The sequence below is a fragment of the Leucoraja erinacea genome, chromosome 26 (assembly GCF_028641065.1).
Source record: "Leucoraja erinacea ecotype New England chromosome 26, Leri_hhj_1, whole genome shotgun sequence".
Lineage (NCBI taxonomy): Eukaryota > Metazoa > Chordata > Chondrichthyes > Rajiformes > Rajidae > Leucoraja > Leucoraja erinaceus.
The window spans coordinates 9047979-9063180 of NC_073402.1; the positions used below are offsets into that span (position 1 = coordinate 9047979).

At 45.5% G+C, this 15202-nt stretch overlaps 1 protein-coding gene across 2 annotated transcripts in view; it reads right to left on the reverse strand.

Moving 5' to 3' along the window:
* Positions 1–1844: 1844 nt before the first annotated feature.
* Positions 1845–15202, reverse strand: part of rims3 (regulating synaptic membrane exocytosis 3) — a 130836-nt gene continuing 117478 nt past the window's right edge. For both annotated transcript variants that reach the window (XM_055656116.1, XM_055656115.1), the window contains 2 exons: positions 8274–8413; positions 1845–5961 (listed from right to left, as the gene is read on the reverse strand). In XM_055656116.1, the coding sequence (XP_055512091.1) occupies positions 5749–5961; positions 8274–8413 (353 nt within the window). In that variant the 3' untranslated portion in view covers positions 1845–5748. The remainder of the gene's footprint in view (positions 5962–8273; positions 8414–15202) is intronic.

The window sequence follows — 15202 nt, forward strand, 5'->3', positions numbered from 1 at the left end:
CCTGCAAATTCAGCTATGGGAATGGGATTTCCGGCTCTGGCCAGGCTGGAGGTCCAGAGCCCCGGCTGTAAGGGGGAATTCGATGGGCTGTGGAAGTCCCTATGAGGTCGAGATTGGCCATCTCACCCAGCCTACGCTGCACATTTTTGGGGGAACATCCAAGGGGGGATTTCAAGTACACTCTTGTAATTTTATCTGGATTAATGGAAGTGCTGGACCACCAGTTGACAGTAAATCAGTGGTAGATTTGTATTGAATTGTGCAAAAGAGACTTGAAAGAAGTAAGAATGATGAGCATTGGGAATAATTAGGCTGCTGGTAGAGCTGCTGCCTCACAGTGTCAGAGAACCGGGTTTAATCCTGACCTTGGATGCTGTCTGTGTGGAGTTTGCACGTGCTCCCCTTGACCGAGTGGGTTTCCTCCCACATCCCAAAAACCTGCGGGTTTGTTGGTTAATTGGCCTCTCCAAATTGTCCCGAGTGTGTTTGGAATGGATGCGAAAGTGGGATAGCATAGAACTAATGTGAACGATGGTCAGCATAGACTTGGTGGGCCGAAGGGCCTGTTTTCATGCTGTATTTCTGAAACTAAAAATGAATGTAAGCTTACTTGGTGAATGAACAGGCAGTTACTGCCGATATTTTTATTAGTTGAATTTTACAAGTCCATGCAAATACAAGCTGTGTCTGTGCTGTTAACAGGATTCTTATTAAAATCGCTAGGTGTTTTTTTTTTACAAAATTACCGTGTGCATTCTTATCATCCGCAGATTCCTGCTGCTTATAAACAACATGAACAGTTCCAATAATAGACAGGTACTGTGGAGCCTGTTAAAGGCCAGAGGTATAAAATGATTGAAGAGCACAATTATAAAAATGACCATTCCAGAAAGAGACAGAATCCATTTTTCAAGCTTATTGTAATCACAGTTTGAAAACATCCAAAGACACTAGGCACCAACTGTGCTGTGAAATATTTCAATTTCTTTACAAATATTTAGTTCGATTATCTCCCTAGATGAGAAATGCAATTCAATTATCTGAGATTTATCAGATTGTTGCTTGTGTTAATTAAGTGTGGTCGTGTCTCATTAATTTGATGCAACCCAGAAGATTGACGAGGGCAAGGCCTTAAATGGACGAGCAAGTCTTTTAGGGTTCCGCATGGTAGGCTGCTCTGGGAGGTTGGATCGCAAAGGAACCAGGGAGCGCTAGCTAACTGGGTACAGAATTGACTTTGTGGTAGCAAGCACAGGGTTGCGGTGGAAGGTTGTTTTATCAGACTGGAGTCCTGTGACTAGTGGTGTGTCTCAGATCTGCGCTGGGCCCATTGTTATATGAGATTATTGGATGAATATTTATACGGCATGATTAGTGAGTTTGCAGATTATATTAAAATAGGTGATATTGTAGATAGTGAAGATGCTTAACAATAATTCAGTCGGAGCTTGATGAGATGGGCAATTGGGCCGAGGAATAGAAAGTGTAGTTTAATTCAGTGGATCAAAATTGGATCAAAACCCTGCAGCAAACAGTAACAGTCCAAGTCATACAGCAAGGAAACGGCCCCTTCGACCCAACTCATCCATGCTGACCGAGCAAGATGCCTCATCTAAGCTAAATGGGTTTAGCTGGGATGGGGCGACTTTCTCTGCATGGATGAGTTGGGCCGAAGGGCCTGCTTCAATGCTGTGTATGACTTGGACTGTTACTGTTTGCTGCAGGGTTTTGATCCAATTTTAACTATGGCCATGTTGGGTAATAGCAATGTCTGCAACATGGTTTCTCCAGGTTTACTATTGCCCGTCACCCTACAGAACTCTAGGGTTTGTCAGCAGGTCTCATTGAAAGAGGCCGTAGACGAGCAACCATATTTGCAACACTTTGTTAGTGTTGCAATAATTCTTTGATAATTCTTCGAAGAAGAATTCAAGATAATTCTTTGTTATAGAATCATGTATATTGATACCACACACAGTTTTGGGCCAGCCATTCAAATTGAGTTGCCAAACTGTGGGGAGGGTATGAAGGCTTGAAGAGGTTGAAGGAAAGGTTTACCAGCACGGTTCCAGGGATGGGGGGAGTTTCAGCTGCAAGGTTAGTCTGGGGAAGCCAGGGTTGTCCTTGTGGTAACGAAGGTTAAGAGGCCATTGAATGGTGAACAAGACATGGGTCAGTAGAGAGACGCTAAATGATTCAACGACAGGCAATACAGCTTGTAATTTTGGAGCAAAATGTACAGGGGAATGTGAAGAAAGACCTTGAAATGAATAGGGCACGGAGGATCTGTAGCTTGGGCTGTGGAGATGGCGGAAACTATCAATGAGGGGAAAGAGACACAATGCTGGAGTAACGCAGCGGCTCAGGCAGCTTCTCTGGAGAACATGAATAGGTGACATTTTAGGTTGGGATACTTCTTCAGACTGACTGCAGTGAAGGGGGGTGGAGCATTTGCAGAGCTGTGGCGAAAGAGCGGGGGGGGGAGGGGAGGGAGATGGAATGGATGGGCTACGCAGATTCTGTGGGCCGCACCCCTCAGAGCATTGTACCTCTGCGATCTAAGGCTGACATAGTGTAACAGAGGAGATGTCATCATAAAGGCTGCACGTCCTTATGTTCTACACATGGAGGAATGCAGTCTCTCTGGTTACGTGACTAAATCTACAGCTCACCAATAATAGTGGTTGGAAAGTAACTTGTGCACACTCCAGAAATAACGTGACCTTCTAGCTTACTGGACTGAATACTCCCAAAGATTTTACTTGCAGGAGGAGCTGTGAGGATGGGCTTTTTATTTTGATGGGAATGGGAACAGTTTAACAAATGGTCACAAACTGTTCAAACTATGGAGACACGAAGGGAAGCTGCTCAGCTTTGGTCTGGGTTGGATGGAGAACTCAGCATAGGGGTCTGTTTGTGGAGATGTTTTCGAGAGAGAAATCTACATCACTGTGAAATAGTCCAAATATATTATCTTCGGGAGAGTTAGCTGAGGAATTTGGTGAAGGAAATTCTGTAAAGCTGGAAAGCCAAATATCCCAGCATGTGTATATTTGTATTTCATGCATTATGACAGGCTTCCAAAAAATGGTCTCTTTACTGGTTAGCATTCTGATTGAAAATGTCACATTTTTATACAATACTGAAATGCTTGATGCACTTTATATACTCCACAAAGACAGTGCAGTCAAGGCTAACAATAGGTGCATCATAATCTGACCAAACTTTACAAGACAAGTTATTAATTATTATATCAAACCAATGATGTGACCTCTGACAGTTTCATAGTAGAACCACATTACTTATACAGAAGGAAATGCCATTTTACAGTAAGTCATCCGATGTGTTGGATCTCAATTTGATGGTAAAACTGCATGAAGTTCTTATTTAAAAAAACCCATCTCATACAGAATAGTTTTGCAGTCCCAGCCTTGCTACAGAGAGAAATCCATAAAACAGCTTCCATGTGTTAGGTAAGGAATAATTCCCATCAACGTGTTAATACCAGGAACATCTTTTCAGACAAAGAATGCCATCTTCCTTCAGTGACTGAATTTTCCACCCCGCTAAGATGGAGCACTTCAGCGCAGGTAATCCAGATAATGGGAACCATTCCCCACCTCGACTTTCTTCAACTGTCCAATAATATGGGACTTCATTAGGGTCCGCTGAGAGACCGCCAATGGTTCATGTCATATGCAGAAAACCTTTCATCTCTTTATGTGTTGTCGATGCAAGAATCAACATGAAGTTGGCTGTGCTTTTTTGCAATGATGAGGAAACATAGTAGGATCACAGCTATGTGAGTGACAGTGCTACATTTTTGCCAGAATTACACAAAATATCACATTTAATCACACCTTAACAATCAGCCCATTATCGAGCCTCTGTGTCCATGGGATCTTGAACGTGAAGAGGGAGGATGGGAAGGATGGATCTTTAGATCCTTGGGTTCCTCACCTGTGATACCATTCAAGTTCTTCATGGATTTACACAGTAGGCTACTGAGCAGCTACATAACCATAAAGTGCTTGCCTTTTGATATATTCTGCCTTTTTCCAGTTTTATTTTTAAATATAATCGTTGGATAAACAAAGTCTTTTTGCTTTATGTTAGAATCCTCTGAAATCGACCATGAGTCATTATTGTTCCTTGCTTGGTTAAGGTTGGCAGATGGTGAAAGTTAACAGCCATTGGCCACATTGAGGCCCAGGTCTTGCTGGAAGACTGGGTTAGGTGAAATATCTAACTGCCCGGCTAGGATGCTGTGAAATCCTCTGCCTGTGGTGTGTTCCAGTGTTGGGTCCCAGTCAACACTCCAACATGCTCCTGTCATCAAGATTGAGAAAAGCGAGACTGTTGTGGAATCTGTTTAACAATTGGCTGATGTGAGTTTTTACTTTCTCCGGCCCAGAGCCGTTATTCATCGGGATCGTGCAATGGCTCATTTAGTGACCTGGTCCCCACCGCTGAGTGACTGGACCTGGTCGACAGCTGGAGAGGTGCCTTCCCTCTCTGTTGGAACTTTCACCCTTCTTCAAACAAGGCTGGCTTCAGTAAATTTAGAACAGACAGTGCCACGTGATATTCCCAAGTTTGACTGACAGTTTGGGAGATTGTTTGGATCCAAGGCCCACAGTGCAGCTCATTGAACAAAAATAAAACAGTAGCCCTTCTGGTTTCTTTGCCGCCTGTTGCCAAAATCCATTGTCAGAGTTCTATGTTCCTAGAACTATTATAGGATGTATTATTTTGAAGTCAACAAAGTTTTAAAGATGGTCAAAACATGCAGGTGTCTCGATTTTTTATTTTCTAGGATGCAGTGGACGGACATGTGAAGGAATGTGTTACGTAGAAGAGATTTTTTTTTTAGGCTGGTTTGGACTATACAGGAGGTCCCAGACCAGCCAATGTTTGCTTCACTGAGATCTCAGTGCATGGAGTAAGCAGTGCTTACTGCGGGAAGTGCGGAAGGGTGGGATGGAGCTGCCTACCAAGGCTCAGGGTGCTGATGGTCAGGTTGTTTATGCAAAGGTTGTAGAAGTGTTCGGCATGCCTTCTCAAACCTCATTCTGAAAGGAGGGTGCTCATGCTCAGAGACGCTTGGTAAGGCAGAGACAGGATCGTGGGATTGTTCCTTCAGACGATGCAGGTTTCGAGGAGGAATACTGTCATGGTGAGAAGGGTCAGCAGGCTTTCCTCGCCGCCGATGCCTTCCATCACTGCTGAGGGAGAACCTTCACGGAAACATTCCAAATGCATTCAACTGAAGCAAATGCACAATAGTCTTATGAGTGGAGCTGAAGGCTGGTTTCTCCTAGTTCGGGCTCCGTGCCAGCAAGGTGCGACACGGTGAGGAGGGAATGAGTCAAGGCATCCACTCATCGACAGACCCCGATGGTGCTGGCCGTCTGGATCTCCAGCCTCCGTTTGGACCATCCTTCCAACTGTTGACAGGTTACTCACGTTCTATTGTGTGCATTGCTCTTGTGAAAAGGAAGGCTTGTACTAACTGTGGTGAGAAGTTCTCCCTCTATTGCACTTTATCCCTTATGCATACAAAAGCAATTTCCCCAAACATGTAAATGAATGCACAGGTTGCGGAGATTACTTATACTACCAAGGTAATTGAAAGTAAATAAAAGAACAGACTAGCATTAGCAGCAGTTGGTCAAATTGCACATACAGTATTTACAGCCACCCCTTGGCATTCTAATGATATGCTCCTTGTCCTGTCCATGGAGACCTTTACTGGCCGGCTGGACTTGTGCTGCTGTCGAGCGAGGACTGAGAGAGACGACGGGTGATGGGTGCCACCGTGGAATCGACCAGGGACGATGTGGGGAAGAGCTTGTACCACCCCGTGACCAGGGTGGACAGGTCGAGTTCCTCCAGCAGGATCTGGGCCATTCCCATGAAGTACTTGTGGTCCATCCGACCATAATCTCCCCACACTATGACCTGCAAGCACATCGAGATCAATAGGTGATACTTGTAAGATAGGACGACCAGTTTGGAAAAGGAATCGGGACATTAGTTCCCGTGAAGTCGACGATATGGAAGTCAAGAAATAAATTGCGAGATATAAAAAAGACACAATGTGCTGGAGTGACTCAGTGGGTCAGCCAGCACGTCTGGAGAACATGGATAGGCGATGTTTTGGGGCCGGGCCCTTCAGGGGAAGGAGAAAGGGGGGCAGGGAAAAGATTTGCATGTGAACAGGAGATCGCTGGCTACTTCCTCTTACTTGCCAACCATTTTTACTCCCCTTCCCATTCCCGCACTAACCTTTCTGTCCTGGGCCTCCTCCATTGCCAGTGGGGGGGGGGGGGGGGGGGGGGGGGGGGGAGAGAGAGTCAGGCAAGTGATAAATGGACACAAGTGAGGGGGTTTTGATGAGCAGATGAGTGAGAAAGACCAGAGATGAAAATACAAAATACTGAGATAAGAAGAGAAGAGGTTCAGAATGTGAAGCCAGTGGACAGGATATGGATAGAATGGGACAGAGGGAAGTGAGCAGGATAGTGGGAGAAATGGGTGTGCATGCAAGTGGGGTGCAGGGAAGAGATGAGGTGAAAGGGGTAGGGGAAGAGTGTTAGTTAGTTATATAAAATTGGAGAATTCAATGTTCATACTGTTGTTTTAAACTAGCCAAGCGGAATATCAGGTTCTGTGCAGACAGAGTGAGGCCATGGAAGTATTTCTAAAGATAAGACTATTTAAATCAAGATTCTGAACCAAGCTGGTCCGGAGGGGTGATCGGTGAATAGGACCTGCTGCCAGTTAGGGCATAGATGCAGGATGTGGATGGCTGGAGGTTGAACAGTCATCTAAAGCGACAAACAGGCTGGGCCCAGCCAGGGCAACAGGTCTCTTAAAAATAGGAATAAACCAAGTGAAATCACCATGGACAGTGACACTGAGCAGCATGGTGGCACAGCGGTAGAGTTTCTGCCGTACAGCGCCAGAGACCCGGGTGCATTCGGGACTACGGGTGCTAGACGTTGGGAGGTCATCGTGTAGTTGTGTAAGATGTTGGTGAGGCCGCATTTAGAGCATTGTGTTCAGTTCTGAGCACCATGAAAAGAGCTGGAGAGGGTACAGAGAAAATTTACAAAGATGTTGCCAGGACTGGAGGGTCTGAGCTATAGGGAGAGGTTGACTAGGCTGGGGCTCTATTCCTTGGAGCGCAGGAGGATGAGGGGTGATCTTATGGCGGTGTATAAAACCATTAGAGGAATAGATTGGGTAGATGCACAGTCTCTTGCCCAGAGTAGGTATATCAAGGAAAAAAGGACATACGCTGAATGTGAAGGGGAAAAGATTGAATAGGAATCTGAGGGGTAACTTTTTCACACAAAGGGTGGTGAGTGTATGGAACAAGCTGCCAGAGGTGGTAGTTGAGACAGGGACTATCCCAACGTTTAAGAAACAGTTAGACAGGTACATAGATAGGATAATTGTGGGCAAGTTGGGCCGAAGGGCCTGTTTCCATTCTGTATCATTCTATGACATATTTTAATATCAGTTTTTAATTTTCAGATTATTTTAACACATTCCCAAAATCTGGAATTCAAAGGTCTGGCTTATTGATCCAATGCCAAACTCTTCCTGCTCCCCTGTGTCTGGGCAGATAAAGCCACAGGGAGATAACACCTCTAGGGCATTGAGGGGGGAGGGGAGGGGGGGGGTAAGAGTGGATGGGAGGGGGTTACAGAGACGAGCAAAATATAGCGTACAACTGATGCGCAGAAGGGGGCGGATGACAGGTGAATCACTGGTGTGTGGCTTCAACACGCACGCACGCTATTGTATCCGATCTAGGATCTGTCTGTAAAGGGCCTGTCTCACTTGGCGGATTTTGTTCGGCGATTGCCGGCGTCAGAAGATTTTGAACATTTCAAAATCCAGCAGCGGCAAAAAAAATGTTGCGATACTTGAAAAAACACCGCGCGTCACATGTCATCACGTGCGTCACCGCCGCATCACTTCACGTCGCATCACGCCGCAAATCTTTCAGTGACCTGACACGTCAGTCAATGATGCCGGCAGTCGCTGATAAAATTGCCAAGTGGGACAGGCCCTTTAGCGTGCCCTATGCTAATTACAGTCAAATACGGGACAAGGGCGGTCCAGTATGGGACAAACCAATTTAGCTCAAAATACGGGATGTCCCGGCTAATGTGGGACAATTGGCAACCCTAACCAACCACCTGTTGGGAAGAGAGTCCCTCGCTGTGTTGGCAGTCTGTCGGGGTGACACCAGCACTAACCTGCAGTACCCGACCTTGAGGACCCTCATCGAACAGCAGTGCCTGCTGGTAAACCGGGTCCAAGGTCTTCTTTGATAACTTGGTTTTTCTCTTTGCAATACACATGCCATTCTCCAGGAGGTAGACTTTAATGTACGGGACTGTGGTACAGAAGAGACACACTGTTAGTGGGCAAACACAGAATAAAACCCAGTTAGTTACCGTAGACATTTCAGACATTGATGAAAAGACAATTGCATTGCACCCATTGAAGGGCTGTTACTCCTCTAAAGTAGGAAGTAATTTCTGCACAGCAGGGTCCTGCGAAAAGTGATGAATAAAGGAGCAGGGAATTCTTGGTTGAGGGATAGATGTGACCGAGATGCTACAAGGGTTTGCCCCACCCCTGCTCTCTGAAATTCAACTTTGACATCTGGTTTCAGATGGGCCCTATTCAAAAGATGCTATCTCAGACACTCGCAGCTGACTCACTCACTCACTCACTCACTCACTCTCACCAATAGTGTCTCTCACATCGTGGTGAGCAAAATGTTTGTTTACTTCCCTCAAAAACCAGACTGGCGTTCATTGACGCATTGAGTTGAAGTTGCAGCAGGTAGAACAAAGAAGATAGAAAAGTACAGCACAGGAACAGGCCCTTCGACTCACAATGTCCATGCCGAATATGATGCCAATTTAAACTAATCCCAGCTGCCTGCACATTCCATATCCCTCCATTCTCTGCATATCCATGTGCCTATCTAAAAAAAAAATTAAACACCGCTATCGTATCTGCCTCCACCACCACCCATGGCAGCACAATCCAGCCACCCACCACCCTCTGTGTAAAAAAAAACCAATGTGCCCTGCACATTGCCTTTAAACTACTTCCCTTTCACTTTAAAGCCGTCCCCTCTACGCTTTCAGAATTGCAGAGACTTCTATCAGATCTCCCTCCTGCCTCTGATGCTCCAGACAAAACAATCCAAGTCTGTGCAACCTCCTTAGAGCTAATGCCCTCTAAACCCCTTCTGCACCCTCTCCAAAGCCTCCACTTACTTCCTGTAATGGGATGATCAGAACGGTACTCAATTCTTCCTGTTGCTTCTGGACTGGATCACTAGCAGCTGAATGATGAAGCTGCTCCCAATATATGTCACCAACAGCCAAGTGTTTCGCACTAATCAGCCTCTTCCATTTGAGCTGCTGAATCACAGCGACTAACCTCAGGCAAGTCAGCTCTGCTAAGTGTTGTATCATTATCATCTATTTCCTCCTTTGCTGTACTCTATTTTCAAAGAAAACTTTGATATTCTCAGCATCATTCGTCGAAGTTCCTCTAGATTGTGTTTTGTAGTTTTCGATGGTTAATAATCTGTTTAAACATTCACCATACCCAATCATAAACATGTGGATCAACCGTGTCACAGACTATGCAATAGCTTTGGGGCTCCGTCATTTGTAATTCAGCAGGAAAGGCAGCATCTCTGGAGAGAAGGAATGGGTGATGTTTCGGGTTGGGACGAGCAGTCTGAAGAAGGGTCTTGACCTGAAATGTCACCCATTCCTTCTACCCTGCCTGTCCCGCTGAGTTACTCCAGCATTTTGTGTCTATCTTCAGTGTAAACAAGCATTTGAAGTTCCTTCCTACACATACGATGTTGTTTCAGGTTTGGACTAACATTGAGAGCTATCTCTTCCTGAAGAACAAAATATTGAGGCACTGCGCAAGCGAAGGGTTCTTTTGCAGTTTTATTTCTTTGGGTTCTCCCCTGAACCACTCTGCGTCTCCCAGTGTTAAATCTCTGAGCAGCTTCATCCTTTTCGACAGATAAGAGAAGAGCTCGGATATTTGTTGGGAGTCATATTCCCAACAAACACTGGATCCTGGAGGTGAGGATATCTCCAAACTGCTTTAGCTTTGATGGGATGAACACAAAGTCCTCTCCCCGGGCAAGATATCCAATTAAACATCTTGCTGCCTCTCATGTTCCGCATTAATTTTATTTAGCGCCTCTGAAGCCTCGCAGCACTGTTGAATGAATTAATCCAGATGTTTATTATGGACCTGATTAGCTTCTTCCAACTTTTCTGTCAAACCAACGGCCACAAGATCATCCACAATGTTTCTATTCTCTGATGCCTTTCCACCAATACCTCCAACTTCCTTTGGAAAAACACAGTAATGGCTTCCACATCTGGTAAGACGCCCATAAAGGTGCGTGGAAAGCAATTAAATGTGATATTTTTATGGTTATTGATTGAAAGAAACAGCACGGAAAGAGGCCCTTCAGCCCACCGTCCACACCGACCATCGATCGGCCGTTCACACTAGTTCTGTCCATTTTCTCATCCACTTCCTGTACACTAGGGGGCAATTAACAGCAGCCAATTAACCTACAGGCCCACTGGGATGTGGGAAGAAACCGGAGCATCCGGTCGAAATCCACGCAGTCACAGGTCGAACATGCAAATTCCACAGAAAGAACCCGAGGTCAGGACTGAACCCGGGTCTCTGGCGCTGTGATGCAGTGGCTGTGCCACTGGGCTGCCCTTATCTAAACGCATTTTAAAACTCTTAAGAAACATCTGATTCCATCAAAGCCTTAGCTCCGTGTAGTCAGTGAAGATACATCTCCCGTTGCTGATGCAGAACCACATCGCTATCAATAACTTTATTCAAGTCTTTAGGATCTGAACAATACCATCTGCTTGGATATTGTTTATATTGAACAGACCCAAGAAGTCAGTGTTAGAACTGGAAAACCTCGTCTGACCAGAACATCTAGTCTTCCACGTGTCTAATAATAGACGTGGAATAACAGCATAGAGCAGGGCATTGGGACCAACCTGTACATTCCACCATTCATACTTTGTTTAAATCTCCTCCCATCTTTTATCATCCAAATTCGTCCCCCCCACCTCATTTTTAGCTTCGCATAAATCACCTGGGCCGTTTGGTTCTACCCCTCCCTGTTGCTTCTCCCTTATGGCCTTAGGGGCAGCAGAGTGGCACAGATAGTACAGTTGCTGCATCACAGCGTCAGGGAGATGAGTTCAAGCCTGACCTCGTTGCTGTCTGTGTGGAGTTTGCACGTTCTTCTTATGACCGTGCAAATTTGCCCCTCACAAGTTTAATTGGTGACTGTAAATTGCCCCTGATGTGCAGGTGTGTGGAGGCTCAATGGGAATGAGTGGAGAATAACATGGGACTCGTGCAAGATGAGCTGGATAGTTGGATTGGTGCATCGTGCTTGGTGGGCTCGCTGTAACTCAGTGACAGCCACTCTCACCCTGCGAGGTGCAAGTTGCACTAGATCTCATGCTCTTGATATTCTCCCATTCCATCACCTCACGCCCAAGGATATGCGTCCACTGAGCACTCCTTGGTTACTGGTTTATAATCGTACTCTGGGGCCTGGTGCTATAACGGTGCCATCATCACTACCCTCACACATCTATGCTCAGAATGTAATAACAAAGAACTGCAGATGCTGGTTTATACCAAAGATGGGCACAAAATGCTGGAGTATCTGAGTGCGCCAGGCAGCATCTCTGGAGAAAATAGATGGGTGACATTTCAGGTCAGGACCCTTCTTCAGACTGATTGCGGGGGGTGGGGGGGGAGGGGGGGGGAAGAGCGGGAAGAACAACGGAGGGAAGAGGTGAGACGGCCAACAGATGACCTCAGCTGTGAGGGTTCCCTGAGAGGCAGATTGTTGGATAGAAACAGATGTGACCCCATAATAAAGACGTGGTTGCAAACTATGAATCCTGTTGAGGGTTTCTGATGGAAGGGACGGGGGAGAAACCAGTGTAAGTGTCCACACTCCTCAAGATCTTAGCTTCAGTTCACTAAGTTAGGAGAACATAAGGATGTTACAAAGGGATATATGTATGTATGTATGTATGTATGTATATATCCCTTTGTAACACCTTATGTCCTCCTAACTTAGTGAAATGAAGATAAGATCTTGAGGAGTGTGGACAGGGTGAGTGTACGAAGGATTGTTGAGGGAGATACCAGAAGCAGCATTTACGGTTCAAAATACAGGGCCACACACTTGGAATTTTATTCTGAGGGTGGTGTGTCTTTGAAACCCTTACGCCGAGGGTTGGCGAAAGCGGTCGAGGTACTTTAAGGCAGCGATAGATCGTTGTGGTGTGAAAGGTAGAGGAGTTACCGCAAGTACGTGAGAAACCGGAGCTGAGATTATAACCAAATCAGACAAACTTTGGACAGCTGAATATACTCCTGAATGTACAGTAAAGAGGTGTGGAAAAGGGGAACATTGTACTTAAAATTGGAGAATTGAATCTTAATACCGTTGGGTTGTAAGCTACCCAAGGGGAATACGAGGTGCTGTTCCTCCAGTTTGCTTGTGGCAATGTAGGAGCCCCAGGACAGAGAGGGAACCATGGTGCCGGTCTGCCCCCTGCTGGAATTGTGCAGCACTGTGATCACAAGGTGGCTGGAGCCTGACACACAGACTTGCAATGCTTCTCTCAGGAGATAGCCTATCGACTGATGTCTATTATAAACCTACGGACTCCCACAACTAGCTATAGCCTGTTAAATGTACATTTAATTCACAAATTGGCACCTGTCAGTGTCATGATCCTTAAGTGATCAGCAAAAATAGTGCACCCATTGCCAGATCGGAACTGGTACTCATTCCCATTGGAACTGTTCAGGACAGGGTGAAAATTTGCTCTGAAAGTGTCTTCCGTGTAATTTTGTCCTGCCAATCTCTCCCAAAAGGCTCAACTGTTCTAAGTGCACGCAGTCTGTGAAAAGTTGCTAATTAATGCTCTTGGTAATTATTTATATCATTAACAGGTACTTGTGAATTGCTGTCTCCTGCTTGGGGTGAGGTGGGGTATGGGCAATGACATAGAAAACCAACGATGTCATTGTGAATGATATTTCAGTTAATAATCTACATATTCATACACACTGTTGCGCGTTGGTTAATTCAGTTGATACTTTAAATATTCACCAGGAAGAATGACTTAAGCAGTGCGACAGAAGTCTTTTTGCCAACTAAATGCAAAGCTTCCAACTGTGATGCTTGTAACCACGACACTTTGAATGTGTTTAAGAAGGAACTGCAGATGCTGGAAAATCAAAGGTAGACAAAAGTGCTGGAGAAACTCAACGGGTGCAGCAGCATCTATGGAGCGAAGGAAATAGGCAAAGTTTCGGGCCAAAACCGAGGGTTTTGGCCCGAAACGTTGCCTATTTCCTTCGCTCCATAGATGCTGCTGCACCCGCTGAGTTTCTCCAGCACCTTTGTCTACTTTGAATGTGATGCTTTAGTGCGGGAGAAAGACCATGTCCCGACTTGAAGGAGATTTACATGGCTACACCTCTCCTCCCATCTGGACCTCCAGCTGATGTACACCAGCAATTACCACACCGCTGTGTTCCTGCTTAAGGAGCTATGTGGAGTTCTGGATTATGAACACTCATCAATTTAACCAGGGTAACAGTTCAGCATCACATTGGTGGTTGTGGGAGGTCATTGTTAGAATAAACATTGGACATGATGCACTCAACCTGGAGATCGGGAAGGATGCAGTATAAACGCAGATTTCTCTTTCACACGCACGATATACACAACCTTTCGACCGAGCAGAATGCAAAACACATTGAGCATTAAACACATCAAAGAAAAGCATTCGTATGTGCAAAGCCTGTAGCCGCCTCCGCTAATCATCTCCTCCAGCTTTGTGTCTCAAATCCAAGATAATTAAGAAACATCATAAGAGATTTTCCTATTGGGTGGTTTTCATATTATACTGAGTGGAAGTTAATGGGAAAGCTTTTGATCCATTGGAATTTTGTATTATGACAGAAACTTGGAACGAAGAAGACCGCAGACTATTACGACTCAGTATATCTCAGGTACTGATCTCCCCACCATCGAAGGTATCTAGAGGAGACTTAAAGCACACGGTATTGGGGATTCAGTATTGATGTGGATAGAGAACTGGTTGGCAGACAGGAAGCAAAGAGTAGGAGTAAACGGGTCCTTTTTACAATGGCAGGCAGTGACTAGTGGGGTACCGCAATTCTCAGTTCTGGGAACCCCAGCTATTTACGATATATATTAATGATTTGGACGAGAGAATTGAATGCAAGATCTCCAAGTTTGCGGATGACACGAAGCTGGGGGGCAGTGTTAGCTGTGAGGAGGATGCTAGGAGGCTGCAAGGTGACTTGGATAGGCTGGGTGAGTGGGAAAATGCATGGCAGATGCAGTACAATGTGGATAAATGTGAGGTTATCCACTTTGGTGGCAAAAACAGGAAAGTAGATTATTATCTGAATGGTGGCCGATTAGGAAAGGGGGAGATGCAACGAGACCTGGGTGTCATGGTACAGCAGTCATTAAAAGTAGGCATGCAGGTGCAGCAGGCAGTGAAGAAGGCTAATGGTATGTTAGCATTCATAGCAAAAGGATTTGAGTATAGGAGCAGGGAGGTTCTACTGCAGTTGTACAGTGTCTTGGTGAGACCACACCTGGAGTATTGCGTACAGTTTTGGTCTCCTAATCCGAGGAAAGACATTCTTGCCATAGAGGGAGTACAGAGAAGGTTCACCAGACTGATTCCTGCGATGTCAGGACTTTCATATGAAGAAAGACTGGATAGACTCGGTTTGTACTCGCTAGAATTTAGAAGATTGATCTTATAGAAACTTACAAATTTCTTAAGGGGTTGGACAGGCTAGATGCAGGAAGATCGTTCCCGATGTTGGGGAAGTCCAGAACAAGGGGTCACAGTTTAAGGATAAGGGGGAAATCTTTTAGGACCGAGATGAAGAAAACCTTTTTCACACAGGGAGTGGTGAATCTCTGGAATTCTCTGCCGCAGAAGGTAGTTGAGGCCAGTTCATTGGCTATGTTTAAGAGGGAGTTAGATGCGGCCCTTGTGGCTAAAGGGAT